General features: G+C 42.4%; 2 protein-coding genes across 2 annotated transcripts; both read right to left on the bottom strand.

Moving 5' to 3' along the window:
• Positions 1–11: 11 nt before the first annotated feature.
• Positions 12–9,772, bottom strand: LOC139991114 (uncharacterized). The gene is made up of 14 exons (XM_072010926.1): positions 9,631–9,772; positions 9,466–9,565; positions 8,644–9,243; positions 7,026–8,467; positions 6,775–6,962; positions 6,439–6,588; positions 6,322–6,359; positions 4,613–4,776; positions 4,237–4,336; positions 1,666–2,676; positions 979–1,451; positions 743–900; positions 206–361; positions 12–134 (listed from the first exon to the last, which is right to left on the bottom strand). Exons 1-14 carry the CDS (start codon positions 9,732–9,734, stop codon positions 22–24), a joined length of 4,797 nt encoding a protein of 1,598 aa, XP_071867027.1. The 5' UTR covers positions 9,735–9,772; the 3' UTR covers positions 12–21.
• A 145-nt stretch (positions 9,773–9,917) lies between these two features.
• LOC139990910 (uncharacterized) lies at positions 9,918–13,257 on the bottom strand. Its single transcript, XM_072010534.1, has 4 exons — positions 13,052–13,257; positions 12,817–12,895; positions 11,855–12,315; positions 9,918–11,786 (listed from the first exon to the last, which is right to left on the bottom strand). The coding sequence occupies exons 1-4, from the start codon at positions 13,207–13,209 to the stop codon at positions 10,520–10,522; spliced, it is 1,965 nt and encodes a 654-aa protein (XP_071866635.1). The 5' UTR covers positions 13,210–13,257; the 3' UTR covers positions 9,918–10,519.
• Between the last annotated feature and the right edge of the window lie 3,045 nt (positions 13,258–16,302).

Here is a 16,302-nt window from a genome sequence, read left to right as displayed (position 1 = left end):
TTCGTACTCTCCTTGTTCGTTCTAATTTATCCCAGTGTCGTTCACGATTGCATCGTGACTTTCCTCCTCCGAAATGAGACATTCGTTTGCTTCGTGTGCGATAGTTTCTTGATACAGATCATTTTGCACGATGGCTGAAGAAAAAAGGAAAGAAATCACGTTGTTTATCGCGTTATTACTTTATTATTAATTCTTATCGTATTACCTGCGCGCGTCTTTATTTTCCGTTGTCTACGAATGAAGAAATACGCCACCGTTGTTGCGGCCGCTATTATTCCGATCGTAATTGCTGTTAATGTTCCAACCATCCTGGACACTGTGTTGGTGCTGCTGTGATACATAGATAGGTAGCACGGCGATTCTTGAAATAGAACATACAACTATGCAATAGAGAATATTCGATATAAAATTAGAGTTTCCTACGAAAGTATTTGAATCTCTATAGAAACTTTGTATGAATTACGTGTATCATATAAGTTTGTATATTTGTTTCTGTATTTCACGTTATATAATTCGTATAGCCTTTGCGTTATATAAAATATTCCCAAGTACGATCAGTATTGCTACAAAACGCAATTATCGTGATTATATTAGCAAAATATGAAACGAATCTGGAATTAGATTATTCGGCGCAAGTTACAGCGTGTGAAAATAGATTCGCGTAATTGTGAAAGACATAAAGCTTTTCTACTATAGGGGAACAGTCATATTTTTAGCAATAGCGAATATATTAAGAAAGTACCTCTTTCGACAAAGCAACCGATCTTCGATGGACCATGGTCGGAGGTTATAGTAAAGCAGAAACTTTTGTTGCCCTCCGTGTCGTTGCATTGGTAGCAATACGGTGCGTAACGTCTGGCATCCATTTGCGTGCTGTTCGTCTCATTGTGGACCGTGAGTCTATGAACATTTTTCTTTTAAAAGTTCATTAAATCTGTACTTCGATGCAGAACAAATTCGTACTACAATTAGACTCACCGATCGACGGTCTTATCGTCGAAATCCATTTCTAAAATGCACACAGTGGGTTGGTCACAATCCCACCCTTTCCATCCGTAAGAACATTCGCACGGTTTCTCGTCATCCACGCATACTCCGTGACCTTTGCAAACGCGTGTACACGGCTTAACGCAGGTACCATTCGCACTCATTTCGTAGCCAACATCGCATCGGCACTCGTTTGGTGCCACGCATTTTCCGTTCTCGCAGCTATTTTCGCAAAATGCTACGCACGAGACTTCGGATTCCTTGACGAAACCTTCTAGACACTGGCATACATGTGGCGCAACGCAGATGCTGTTTTCACAGGAGGAACAGATTGGCATGCACCGACCATCCGAAGATCGTGTGTAGTTGTCATTGCAAGTGCAGAAATTCGGCGCCGTGCATTTACCATGTTCGCAACTTGGTTCGCAGATAGGTTCACAGGCTGACGTGACTTTGTCTAGGACCTATATATGTATAGAAAGAATATGACAAGACAGTGAAAAACTTTTATGCGCACAAATGTCGAATAAGTCTTATTTTCCAAGCTAAGAACAATTTAATGTTGCGCTAGAGACGCCTGTAAGCGCGCAACCCACTGTACATCGGCGTATGCGTTTGGGTAATCGGCAGGGACCAAAATCTGGATTCTAAAGCTCCAGACGCGAATCGAAAGATCACAGTTGTACTCACTTCGTTCTCCTTCACGTTCGTATCGATCGTTCGATATCCATCGAAGCAACTGCAAGCGTCCGGTGCCACGCATGTTCCGCCAGGTTCGCAAGGGATCTTGCAAGACGGCACGCACGTTCGTTCCTCCTCCTCGAACCAGTAACCCTCCGTGCAGTTGCAAACACCTGGCGCGATGCACGTTCCGCTTCCGCAAGGTTTCTCGCAAATTGGCTCGCACACGTGCTTCATCGTGTCATCTCCGCTAACTTGGTAGCCGTCGTGGCAAGAACAGACGTCAGGTGCTGTGCAGGTTCCATTTACGCAAGCCTTTTCGCACACGGGCTCGCAAACATACTTGGAATCGTTCAATAATCCGTAACCTGGGTCGCAGCTGCAGACTTCCGGGGCGATACAGGTTCCATTCACGCAGGATTCGCTACAGATCGGATCACAGTCCTTGGTCTCGTTCTCTCGGTATCCTGGGTTGCATGTACAATTGTTTGGTGCCGTGCAATTGCCGTATTTACAAGGTTGCTCGCACTTGGGCGTGCAGGTGAATATATCCATAAGTTCGTAACCATCGTTGCAAGTGCAAACGTCCGGCGCTGTGCACTTGCCATTTTCACATGGCATTTTACAAATCGGCTTGCACAGTAAATCGGACAGTTCGTAGCCTGGATTGCAGACACAATGATTCGGCCCCATGCAACGAGCATTTAGCTGTTCGCAATTTTGCTGGCAAATTGGTTGACAGTGCAACTTGTCAGCGGACAATTCATAGCCATTGTTGCACATGCATTTATTGGGAGACAGGCAAACGCCGTTCGTGCAGTTCCCTTCGCATACCGGCTCGCACAAGAACGGTAAATACTGGTGGCTAAATCCTTGTTCGCATTCGCACGTATTTGGTTTTACGCATCTTCCGTTGATGCAAGGAACCGAGCATACCGGCACGCAGACGTTGTCGTTTTTCACGTAGCCGCTGCAGCACTTTTTCTCGGTCACCCAAGTGGTTCTGTACTGAAAACCAGAAGAGATTGATGCTAATCTGTGATAGCGATTCTCATCGATAGACTCAACGATAGACCGCGCATATTTATGCATTTGTGACACGCAGATAATATCTTTATTGCTTCGCTTACGGATTACAAGGCATTGTGCTCCTTTCGTTTCTTTCGGTCTCAATTACTATCTAAAACTTGGTTATTACTATATTACATATCGCGCATCCGCTTCCTATTAGCGATTTAATAGGAAACAGCTATCTTCTATTATCCACGTTACAACACATCCTTAATAGGCATTAATTAATGCGCAGAAATATATATGTCGGGTTGAGGTTAACAATTGGATTTGGGGCGTGTAAAGAATCTTCGCCTGGATTGTTCATTGTAGTTTCACAATCAAGATAACGTTTATTAACACAAATACAGAAGAAATAAGTCTGAACAATAACAATGGTAACTAGACGTTGATGGCAATGACCTTAGATTCGATATAGCGAATCCACGGCCCACGGGATAACCGATCTACTTTACTCCTAAGTCGAACTCGACTTACTCCTTGTGATGCAAGGATCGCTTGATCAACTCTTTACTAAGACGTAGAGTATTCACTGATCGTACAAACACAATAGGTATCTAACCAGTGCAACTGTAAGAAAAAGAATGCCTCTCCGTCGCGACGATGCTGCAGAGGAAAACTATGGTGGGATGTGCCTAAGGGCACGAGGTCATAGGATTCGTCAAAGAAAACCTCTGCTCGGAGGGTGAGGGAAATAGACGTTGCTGTTAATTGGTTAATCTCCATGTCGGTGGTTAGAAAAGGATGCTAGCCGCTCTCGAGAGAGAGTTTTCCTAGCGGGAAACGTCGCACTTAAGGAAAGCAGACCTCACGTATCCTGCCGCAACAGGCGACAGACACACGGGCTGATATAACAAAGACTGTTTGCCAATCTAAAGGACTTTAGTTATGCGTCGGCATCTGGCGACCATCTCACCCAAAGAATGGGGTCTGTGCGTGGCTGCTGGAATGTCTCATTGTCGAGTGCCGGTACGGCCAATTCTTTAAAGGAAAGCTATGTAACTTCGTATCTCTGTTAGGTGGAACGTTCATCCCGTGACCGTGGCTACACTCGGCGACCGGTCGTCGCCTCGATCCCAAGCTCATTGTCTCAAGTTTCGAATGATTGTGTCTGGGTTATTTCGTGAATGCTATTGAGGCTTTTCCAAGCAATTCCAACGGGTGGCCCCGTTGTCCTTTCATCTCCGACATATATATAACGTCAAAATTAAAGTACATATAATTATATTTGAAGACTACAGGAAAACAACGCGATAAGACGCATCTCCTACTTTTTACAAGCAGTTTTGAGATTCAGCGTGATATCCATCGATCTTATATTATTCGTACAATTGGTTTCAGAGCTAAGCATATTTTTTCCTCGTTATTTCGTTCATCACCTCAAAATTTTAATCGATTGGCAAATTAGGAATTAAAAGAATTAAAGATACAGAGTGTATCAGAGGTAAGGAAATAGTCACTGGACGTTCATGACTTTGATCCTTCCCTGTTCCATACCTCGCTCCTGTAGTTTGTTCGAGTCTTAATCACATAGAAGAGTCCCCATTTCCGAGCCCTGTACGTTTCCGTATACGGCACGAATCGCTCTTCCCTCCGACTGAAACAAAAAAGTTCCTTCGCCATTCGTTTGCGATCTTGTACGATCTTCTTGTACAGCAGATCTCCATTCGTCTGAATTGCATTTATTGGAATGAAATGTTGCTCGATGCCCGATCAATCGAACTTTTGTCACTTAAAATCGATCACTTTTATCGTGCGAACGAAAAATGATAAACAGGTTATACGAATTGCAATTATACAAACTGTTTGTCCAATAAGTTTAAACAAACGCGGTTCTACCGTACACCGAAGAACATTGTAGTTTCTATGTTACCTGAAGCTCACGGTGCACTCATGGTCCGAATCGTCGAACTCGTTTTTCGGTTGCTTGGTCGACCACGATGACATTACCACGCCTGTTATAAGGATACAGTTTATAAAGATTATACCACCAACGTATCTCATATTTCTCGTCCTTTCGTTCATACGAGCAATTTGCTACTGAAAATGATGTTAAATGCTGCAATTGATGGGCTCGACTTCTTTTATCTGTTTCGCGTTATCGACAGGATGCTCGATATCTCGGAGGTTCAGACAATTTTGTCGTCAGAGTTGATCGAGTTACACAGAGGATCCTTCGTCACAAATTTTAACCAACCTTGGGCAACCTGGCTCGTTTATATCCGAAGTGAAATTTCATTTTTTAATATCTTGGAAAAAAGGGGAGGGGTGGAAAGGAGATCCAGACTCCATTGCCTAAACAAGTAGACGCTAATGGATTCTTCGAATCGACGAGAATTTGGTTCAAGTAGATTTGTTCTAGAACAGCGAGCAATAAAAATTTCTTTCGCGCCGTAAACGACTCAGGTTGTCTGCGAAAGGTGCAAAAAATATGCTTTCCCACGGAAGGTTAATAAGATCTTTGCTTTATCTCTTCGTTGATATGTATGAACATGGGGAAAGTAACAATACACACATGTATCTTATAGATTTGCGGAATTACCACTCCTTAATAAAAAAAAAAAAAAAAAAAACAAGCACACACGCTTCTGCTCGTTTATTTTATCGGTAATTGCAATGATAATATCAGTTCGTTAAACGAAAAATAAATTTAGTATATAAAGGCGATTAAACGTATTTTGCATTTCGTTTAACATTAAAACTACAACACTAGCCAAATCGACTGGGTTTACAATTTTATTTTAAAATTCCTGCTTCGAGCTATATTTTTTTCCGCAATGATGTAATGACTTTCGCAACGATAACCAAAAGAATAGTATAACGAATTTTGTTGTGTTTTTTATGTATTCGAACTGAAAATAATTTTGTATCGAGGCTACTTATACCAAAACCAGTCAAAATGATTGGTACTTGCCAAAGTGTAAAAGGGTCCTGCGATCTGTTTATCGAACCCCAATTAACCGGTTTCCTCGTTTCGAGGAAATTCGATACGACGATGGCAGTTATCAGGAAAATTCCGGAACGATCGCTAGATCGGTGGATGCTAACGCTAGAAATACCATGCCAGTGAAAACGATTGGTTCTACGATTTTATAAATATGTCAACCCTCGTTTAGGGATTATGGTCCCAGCTGGATTAATAATACCAAAAATATACTACGTAACATGGAATTCTGTAAGAAAGTAATAAAACGAAAAATATAAAAATATTCTTTTATTACGTATTTTTTAAAGACCAATCATTTTGACTTGTTGTGGTAGAAATAGCTTCGCGTTAACTATCGATAGTTCTAGTGTTAGAAAACTTTTTAATGCACGAATTTTCATAAAAGAAGAATGAAGCTTCTCAATTGTAGATGTAGTAGCCTTTATAAATTTTAAGCAACGAAGCAAATTAATATTTCGAAAAGTGGGAGGGATCGAGTCAGATCGAAGCTTAGTCTGATGGAATATGCGACGAAAGTTTTACTTATAAAATATATTTTAGATGCACCGATTTTATAGCTTAACAAAGAGGTGAAACGACGAATAAAGTTCGCCTTCCAGTTACAGGCTGCTATCGTCTTCGGGCGTTGAAGAGACTTGTCCCCGGGTCGACGTTGCTGGCGTATTATCTGCGTCTGCAAAAGACGATCGAAAATTTGCGTTTTTAAAAACTCTCATTTGAAGACTTTGATGACGTAGCGATACATTAATTACCAAAAGAAAATTTCTTCTTCGAGCACGTTCGTATCAACGCGTAGATTATAGCGGCGCTACCAATAATCACCGTACCACCCACGATTTCAGATATCAATGCGTAACTTGGGCCTTTCGTGCGTGTTGCGTACACTCGATAACAGCTGGAATCTACAATGTAGTGTGGCGATTTAAACAATGCGACAGATAGAATTCGCACGAAAGATTCGTGTAAAGCGATAACGAATCGACAAAGAGGATTATTTAATCGATTAATTCGTAACAAAGTTAATTATTATTACTGATATTCGTAACAAAGTTTGTAATCGCTGAAAAGTAATTAGAAGCTTGTTTTACTCCGACAAAGTTGTTCGTTTATAGCTGTACCGATCAGACAGGAGATCGTATCATCCTCCGTGTTGTTCTCGTACTTTCCAAAGCACAAAGTCTCGTTACTGATCTTGTCTAAACAATCGTGGTGGCACATTGGACTATTTTCAACTACGTAAGCGATCGTGTTGTTTACGTCGTACTCGATGTTCGATCTGCAACGAAAAGAACGTGAAAATAATGTACAAAAATATTATGTGAAAGATTTCAATACTTACGCGTTTAAGCGTTCGTTCGTGTGGTTCATCGTCGCGATACAAAATCGTGTTTCCCCACAGTCTATCCCATCCCATCCGTAATAACAGTGGCAGTTTCTGTTATTGACATCGCAAACTCCATGGTCGTTGCAATTATTCTTACACGCGCTGACACACTCGTTACCGTCGCTTGAATTATCGGCATCTGTTTTCAGAAAACCAGCGTTGCATCGACAATCACCGGGTGCCACGCATACTCCATCGAGGCAGTTCTCGCAGTACGGTTCGCAAACGCTTCGATTTTCTCTTTCCATTAGAACGAAACCTTCGTCACATTCGCAGACTTCAGGTTGCACGCAGGTTCCATTGTTGCAAAATTCGCAGAATGGCTGACAGTGATCTTCCGCGTCTTTCGCGTAACCCGCGTGGCAAATGCACTCGTTCGGAGATGCGCAGGTACCGTTTCCGCAGTCAAAGTCGCAAATAGGTTCACAGGTAAACGCAGTCTCGTTACCCACCGATTCGTAACCCTCTTTGCATTTGCAGCTGTCTGGTGCAACGCAGATCCCATTAACACCGCACGATACCGTGCATACGGGTTCGCAAACGTTCCGACTGTCCCACGATAGACTATAACCTTCCTTGCAATCGCATTTCTCCGGTGCGCTGCAGAATCCATTCTCGCAAGGTTGTGTACAAACAGGTTCGCAAACGTTTGAATTATTCTTCGAGGATCGATAGCCTGGTTCGCACGTGCACTCGTTCGGACGAGTGCAATATCCGTTGACACAGTCTTCCTCGCAGATCGGTCCACAAGCATCGAAGTTATTTTCCAGTTGCCGGTACCCTACTAGACACTCGCATTTGTTGGGTTCGCTGCAGAATCCGTTGAAGCACAAGTGGTCGCAGACAGGTTCGCAGATGGTACTAGAATTCTGAGAGAATTTGTAGCCAGAATTGCAAGCGCATATCCCAGGAGCAGCGCAGTACCCGTTGATACACGGTTCTGTACACACAGGCTCGCACACGGTCCGGTTCTTCTTCGAGTATCCGTCGTTGCAAGCGCATTCGTTGGGTCCGACGCAAGTTCCAAAATGGCATTCCTCTTCGCACGTCGGTTCACAGACGAAGGGGTCGTCCGCGGTTAGATGGTAGCCGTCCGTGCAAGCACATTTGTTGAAGCCGATACAGTATCCGTGTTCGCAAGGTTTTTCGCAGATAGGTACGCAATGATTCTTCGTGCTAGGTTTATAGCCTGCGTTACATTTGCATGTATCCGGATAACTACAGTACCCGTTCACGCAACCTTCTTCGCAGACAGGCTCGCAAACGTTCCCCTTAGTTTTCGATTTTGCGTAACCAGAATGACAGGTGCATTCATTTGGCGCACTGCAGTATCCGTTTACGCAGGTCTGCTCGCAGATAGGTACACAGGCCGATTTATTGGCGAGGAATTCCGTATTCTAAAAACAGAAGCACTTTTTTCGTCGTATTTCTTCATACTTTGAATATTTTCCGAGTTTTTTTTACCGACGTTGTATAAATCTCAAAAATCGACGTTCTACCGTAATTATCAACGTAGTTTCAGAGTTTTCTTCGATCTTTCACGTAACAATTCAAGAATTTATTTTACACTTACCATTATGTAACTCCTATTATCGAATCGATAGCCCTCGACGCAAGTGCAGATGTTAGGAGCAGTGCACTCTCCGTACGGTGTGCAAGGAATTTGGCAAAATGGCACGCACAGGTGTTTCGAGTTCTCGTCTGTTTGTACGTAGCCATCGTGACAAGTGCAGGTATCAGGCTCCGTACACTTGCCGTTCACGCAAATTTTCTCGCAGACTGGCTCGCAGGTGTACGTCGAATTACCCAGTAACTTGTAACCTTTGTTACAAGTGCAACTTTCCGGTGCTCCACAGAAGCCATTTACGCACTGCTTACTGCAGATCGGCTGGCAGTTCTTAGTACCCTGCGTTTGGTATCCGGGATTGCACTCGCACTCGTACGGAATCGTGCATTTTCCATTTTCACAGTTGGGACAAAATGGTTCGCAAACATGTTTGTTTGTTGTAGACAAAACGTAGTCCGTGTAACACTGACAAAAGTGGTCGCTACCGTACGTACCCTCGACGCAATAGCCGTTCGTGCACTCGGGATAGCAGACAGGGTGGCATTCGCCGAATTGCATTTCATACGTAGGGCAGCACATTTTCTCAGTACGATAGTCGGTGTAATACTAGAAATATTTTTTAAGCGTGTACATTTTTGTCTTATCAGTTCGTAATACGTACATAGATGGGGCGTTTTTATGCAGGTAGAATCTTACGATCATGATCATTTCTTATGAGAGAATTTAAAGGTGTAGAAATACACAGGGCGTTGCAAAATGTTTCATTAACGATTACCCTACTAATTTCGACGAAAATGGAAATTCTTCGCGTAGAATCAAATGGTTTACCTCTGTTCTGTATTTCCATCGGTATCTCGTTTCGTAAAAAATTGCCCATTTGTTGACTCGATAACTCTCCCTATACGAGACGTTTCGTGACGCTCTGAAACTAAGAGGAAGTACAACGACGATTAAATCGATTTGTTCGTTGTTTCAAAGACAAGGTGAATATACCTGACCAATTTGTCGCAACGTGATTTGCTTATACCGTATAGGTACGGCTCGACTTCGCTTACTTGGAGAAAAATAGCGAGAAGTACGAAGTAAAGAAATGTCATTTTGAGATTTGTCTCGTTCTGACGCGTTCTCTATTAATGAATGAACGATACTAAAGCATTCGTTCTCTGCAGTGTTTCATATCCTATACAATATGAAACGAAACAGGATGTTCAGAGATATCTCTCTCTCTCTCTCTCTCTCTAACTAATCACTAAGAACTCGCAAAGCTATATGTCACTCCGTTTCCGTATATATCTGTTTTATTCACAAATAATCGTACAAAGATTAAAAGACACTGTATAATCGAAAAGGCTAGTGCCGAGGACATTCTCGAATCGCTGCTTCGTATCAAGTACGACACACGCATACGTTTGCAATCATACAGTTTGGTATACGGTAAGATATACATTTGGATTTACTACGCGTTTGTTATCGAGGTAGGTACTCTATAAGCGAGCAAATGGTCGACTGTTATTTCGCTTGAGTCCGCTTATTTCTTAGATACCTCAAAGATACGTGTGAGAAACATCGAGTGTGAGCGAAACGGTCTCGCCTAGTGACCATCTTCTAATCGCCTATCATCCGTGTAACTCGGATTTCTTCAAATACGGTCATATTTGCTATGATCTTCGTCGGAAAAGTCTTCGACGGTCGCTACAATAATTCCGCTATTATAATATAAATTAAAAAAATTAGAAAATTTTATTTCTCATAGCTTGATAATTGGTATGGGAAATCTGCGCGAATGAAAAAACGCTTCTATCAACCGAGGATCGTACATACTTTACTCGGATATATCTGTGACTATACGGCACACGACGAAGAAATAGAACGAAGAAACAAATTAAACGGGGACGCATCTCTGCCTGCCCTTGACGCCAGCTTCTTTCCTGTAACCAGGATTGCAGATGCACATGTTTGGCGCCGTACAAACGCCATTATGGCATCCACCCATGCATACTGGCACGCATCTTGTTCGAGTGACGTCGGAAGGACTCAAGGTGTAGCCGCGTCTGCACGTGCACTGATTAAAGCCGGTGCAATCTCCGTTGAGGCAAGGCAGTTCGCACATAGCCTCTCCCGTGGTTCCCCTTTGGGGAATGCATCTTCCAGTGTCGGGATCGACTATGTATCCAAAGTTGCAGACGCAACGATTGGGACCGACGCAACTACCGTTTGGTCCGCAGTCGGGTTGGCATTGTGACTGGGTTGGCTGGTGGGGCTGTAGGTCAGGACACCTTCCGGTGACAGGATCGACGGGCATTCCGTAGTTGCAGATGCACATGTCAGGACCGGCGCAAAAGCCGTTGATGCCACAACCGTTTCTGCATTCGAAGGAATTGGACAACGGAATGCATCTCCTGGTATCTGGGTCCAAGCGGTATCCTAGGTTGCACCAGCATGTGTTGGGACCTACGCATCTGGCGTTTGGACCGCAGTCGAACTGACAATCGGAGACTTTCGACTCGGATTGCGCGTTGACGCATCTGCCATTGGAGTCCTGGGTATAGCCAGGGTTACACTTGCAAACGCCTGGTGTAACGCATACGCCATTCGCACAGCCTTGTGGACAATCTGGGACGCAGTTCCTATTGCCATCTAGAACGTAACCTGGACTACAATTACAGATTCCAGGGGCTACACACTCGCCATTGATGCAACCTTGAACACACTCCGGAACGCATTTGTTGGCGGAGTCGAGGGTGAAGCCTGGACTACATTTACAGACTCCAGGAGCTACGCATTCGCCATTCGCGCAACCTTGAACGCACTCTGGAACGCATTTGTTGGTTGTGTCGAGGGTAAAGCCCGGAGTACATTTACAGACACCTGGAGATACGCATTCGCCATTGGTGCAACCCTGAGGACAGTCTGGAACGCATCTGTTGGTGGAATCGAGGGTAAAGCCTGGTCGACATCTACAGACACTGGGCGCGACGCATTCTCCGTTGATGCAGCCTTGAGGACACTCTGGAACGCATCTGTTGGTGGAATCGAGCGTAAAGCCTGGTTTACATTTACAGACATTGGGCGCGATGCATTCGCCATTGGAGCAACCGGAAGGACAGCTGGGCACACAGGATTCCGTATCACCCGAAGGATTAACGTACCTGTAAAGAAACAATTCGCTGGTTTAATAACATTCAATCGTTTGAACTCTTCGAGTTTGTCAATTTACCCTTCGTGACAAGTGCAGACTCCAGGACCGGTGCATTCCCCGTTGCGACAACCGTTTTCGCAAACGGGTACGCACTCTTTGCCCTCGATCCCGGTGAAACTTTCGGGCGAGGGTTGAATCACGTATCCTTCTCTGCATCTGCATACTCGAGGTGCCACGCACTCGCCATTTTTACAGCCACCGGGACAGATGGGCTTGCAGTTACCGTTTTCTTCTTCGTAGCCCAATTTACAAGTGCACACGTTCGGCGAGAAGCAATAGGCGTCCTTTTGGCATGGTTGTTCGCAAGAGGGCACGCAGACGCCGTTCTGTGCGATCCAGCCTGGAGAACAGGTGCATACGTTTGGTCCGGTGCATTCTCCACCTAAACATCCATCGATGCAGCGAGGATCGCATTCGCCGGAAGTGGTGCTACGTTCGTAGCCGTCGCAACAATCCAGAATCGTGATCCATCCACCTTTCTAACGGTGAAAAGGCAAGGAATATACAATGAGAGTATTTGAACGCTTATCATGGTAGATCTTTATATCCATATTGCGTGCGTGTGTGCGTGTGTGAATCGAAAACTCATCGAGGAATATACAGAGACTACGATGATATAGTTTACTCTAACGTTAAGAAATATCTCAAGTCCGAGCAAAATATTAAAAAATCGTTACTGGTACGCACGATCTTTTATCTCGATTTTATACTAACGCGTTTTTTCAAAATATTACAGATCTTTTTTATCTGCTAAAATGCGAAGGATCGCAGCAGGATCAAGTATTTTTGGAATATTTTCCTTCTATTGCCTACAGAGGTGTAAACTATGAGATATAATAAGAGACGTTCGAAAGATCAAAGTTCTACCGTGCTACGGCTCAAGATGAAAGGACAGAATTTCATAAAAAAAAAGAAACGTGTCACTGGGAAATATGGATATATGTTAAACTTTTGGAACTACTGTGTGGTGGTACATTTACCGTGCCTTCTTGCGGCGTCGAAGGGAGTGTATTGTGAGGGAACTGACCCGTGGCGTTCAATGCTAACGCATCCGCGTAGCTGAAAAGAAGCAAAGAAAATGAACGAATTCGGTGGGCGTCGTGGCGATAACCAGGGTTAAACGTCGCGTCGTGCCCGTTGCATATTTGCATCGTTGCGATTTAACGCGGAATAACATCCGTTGTTTTCATTATCGAATTTTCTCGTTCCACTCACCGTATCCTCTTGTAGCAAAGTCCAGCCTGCACGGTGCTGTTCAATACAGGATTCGGTCGATCGTGGTGAACGCGACGGCCCTTGACACCTTCGATCGCCAAGGTGTCAGATACCAACAATGTCCAAAGAACCGAACAGACGAACAACGTTTTGTACATGTTGAATGCGCGAGCACCAATGGATTACTGGTTTCTTATTTTCTCGATGCGCAGGATTACATCTCCTCTGATAACGTTTCGGGGTCACCGCGGTGCCACGGCGTCTCTTTCGATTGCGTAGCTGTTCGTAGAAGTGTTTATGAACTGACAGCATTTGTGTGTCGAAATTCAGCGAATTACACGCCCCTCCTCCCGTTCATCGAGATTCTTCAAAATCATCGAAGGTAGTGGAAAGCCAGCTGTACAGAGTGTAAAAATAAGCGTACATTTATAAGCGAACTGCGGATATTTACGCGTTCATAGAAAATTTAAAGATGCACGAGTGCACGGAATACACGTAACGTCAAAAACATACATAAGATGATCAAAGTAGAATAGTCGCTGTAATATTTAGAGGGTGAAATAAATCTTCGTACACTCTTGTTCGTAAAAATACGGATTTGCATAAACATTTATAGCTTATTTGAAAGAAAGTTACGATATAAGGCAACGAAGAAATTTCACGCGTAGAGATCTCGCTCAAGATTTATTTTCCAAGTTAGAAATAATCCAAGTTCAGCCTAACGATGACATAGGCCAGTGAGTCAGCTGACGAACCTTTTTCTTTATTTCACCCGTGTTTCCAGTGTTTCACGAGGAGGCAAACGATAATAAAATTTCGATCGTTACATTTAATTTTCCATCGGAGCGAGAATGATGGAATGTGAGTGAAATAGAGAAAAAGATTCGTCAGCTGAATCATTGGTACACGCAGATATCGATATATTTTTTAGCGTGTAAAACTAAACGATTTAGAACTTGAGAGACAAAGCAGGAAGTCTCGATATCTAAAATAATATTTCATAAATATCGCTCACTCGCTCTTTTCGTGCACCCTGTATATCGTTCCGATTTATCATAATTATTTCCTTTTTTTTTATCGCATTTAAAAAACATTTCCGGACTCTAATTAAAAATTCATTCGTAGAAATTGCTAATCGTTTCCTTTAATTATTATTACGAATAACGAGATTCGTTTCTATCGATTAAAAAGGTCAACAGTAGAACGGGGTGAAAAAATCGGAAACACGTGAGAGTGAAAACCAGATTCGTTTGGATTTCCGTATACGGGTTCTCCGAATTATACATATTTTTAAATTTATTTGAAACTCGCTTTTTAAAAGTCCAGCCTCGTTATAATGTTAATCAAATTTTCAAGTTGTACGCTTTTTGTTATCACCATGTTTTTCGTATAACAAGCATAGTATATTCATAAAAGGTGTCTATAAGTACTTGATTACTTTCGTCGTTGTATAGGAACAACGCGCGAAGCTCGTATATTGCCAGTTTATATAATCCATCGATACTGTTGCTTCAAAGAGGATGCAGTGCACGAACGAGATAAAACGTGTAAGCGGGAGAGACGGTACGATGCTGTCCTATTTAAAGTACGATAAAACGGATGTTATGACTCGTGTTGTGATAATTCGTACACGATCCACCGTAATTGACCAGGAGCAAGAACGATAATTATATAAAAAAAAGAGCACACTTTATTAATCCGATATCAATTGTCCATGTAGCAGAATTTTTATTTCTTCTGCGATAGTTTCGCGATAGCCTTACAATTGAATTTTTCGATATTACGTAATCTAAACTCGATGTAAACCTAAAAAATATTTTTGTGTACATGTTTATACTAAAATCGGAACAAAAGATGCGCGATAACTATATGTACAAACGAAATTAATGAGAAAGTTGACCTTGACAACGTGTGTCAAGGTCAATAAAATCATAAAACTCCCGAGAATTAAACGAGAAATCGGCCAGATTACGACGAATGCAAAGATTACGAGAATATTGTTTTATCGTGGTAACGCGTGGTCGAAGAATTGAACGCGCTGATACAAATACGATTACGCAAGCTCTATCCTAATTACGACTTATCTGTTTCCATATTTTCTCTTCTTACCGAACGTCGCTACGACGTTCGTTAAACGCATGACACGGATTCGAAATGAATCTATTATTATCGATGATGTCAGCGCATAAACGAAGATATGAATGTAATCGAGATGCTGCTAGACAAATCTTAAACGCAAACTTTGGATTACGTTTGAGGCAAGCTCTTTGGTTCGATCTCGAAATCTTTGGATTTACGCTTGGCTTCAACACTTACAAGACATCTATCTACATCTACGATAATGTTCGTTTCGTCTAAATCGATAACATATCCTCGAGGAACGCGGGTTAAATTACTTGGTACATTTTAAAGCCTCCAATGGCAAAAGTTGGATCAGTTCTGACGCGCGCGGATATTTTACGTTTTCTTATTTTCTAAGTTACATTTACGCTTGGCTTTAACACTTACAAGACATCTATCTACATCTACGATAATGTTCGTTTCGTCTAAATCGATAACATATCCTCGAAAAACGCGGGTTAAATTACTTGGTACATTTTAAAGCCTCCAATGGCAAAAGTTGGATCAGTTCTGACGCGCGCGGATATTTTACGTTTTCTTATTTTCTAAGTTACATTTACGCTTGGCTTTAACACTTACAAGACATCTATCTACATCTACGATAATGTTCGTTTCGTCTAAATCGATAACATATCCTCGAAAAACGCGGGTTAAATTACTTGGTACATTTTAAAGCCTCCAATGGCAAAAGTTGGATCAGTTCTGACGCGCGCGGATATTTTACGTTTTCTTATTTTCTAAGTTACATTTACGCTTGGCTTTAACACTTACAAGACATCTATCTACATCTACGATAATGTTCGTTTCGTCTAAATCGATAACATATCCTCGAGAAACGCGGGTTAAATTACTTGGTACATTTTAAAGCCTTCAATGGCAAAAGTTGGATCAGTTCTGACGCGCGCGAATATTTTACGTTTCCTTATTTTCTAAGTTACATTTACGCGGCATAGATAATATGCATATCTCTTACACGTTGCAATATAGATTTCTCCTGTTTTTCTATTTATTATACGAAACAAGAAAACGAGAAAATCTCATACAATAAATATACTTAATCGTTCGTATAATAAATATAAAAACGTTGCAATCCGCACGATATGTTACATGTTATGTTACAAGATATATCG

The sequence above is a fragment of the Bombus fervidus genome, chromosome 9 (genome assembly GCF_041682495.2).
Source record: "Bombus fervidus isolate BK054 chromosome 9, iyBomFerv1, whole genome shotgun sequence".
In the NCBI taxonomy this organism is placed as follows: domain Eukaryota; kingdom Metazoa; phylum Arthropoda; class Insecta; order Hymenoptera; family Apidae; genus Bombus; species Bombus fervidus.
The sequence above is the reverse complement of the archived record's forward strand: the minus strand, read 5'-3'. Positions and strand labels throughout refer to the sequence as shown.

What these genes read in the sequence shown, in the direction of transcription:
- LOC139991114 (XM_072010926.1), bottom strand. Translation starts at nt 9,734, where the DNA reads ATGACATTTCTTTACTTCGTACTTCTCGCTATTTTTCTCCAAGTAAGC. An exon ending in GATGGAAATACAGAACAGAG is followed by an intron (nt 9,244 to 9,465) that starts GTAAACCATTTG and finishes AAATATTTCTAG; the next exon opens with TATTACACCGACTATCGTAC. An exon ending in ACGAACGAACGCTTAAACGC is followed by an intron (nt 6,963 to 7,025) that starts GTAAGTATTGAA and finishes TTTTCGTTGCAG; the next exon opens with ATCGAACATCGAGTACGACG.
- LOC139990910 (XM_072010534.1), bottom strand. Translation starts at nt 13,209, where the DNA reads ATGTACAAAACGTTGTTCGTCTGTTCGGTTCTTTGGACATTGTTGGTA. An exon ending in CGACGCCGCAAGAAGGCACG is followed by an intron (nt 12,316 to 12,816) that starts GTAAATGTACCA and finishes TTTCACCGTTAG; the next exon opens with AAAGGTGGATGGATCACGAT. An exon ending in GTCTGCACTTGTCACGAAGG is followed by an intron (nt 11,787 to 11,854) that starts GTAAATTGACAA and finishes GTTTCTTTACAG; the next exon opens with GTACGTTAATCCTTCGGGTG.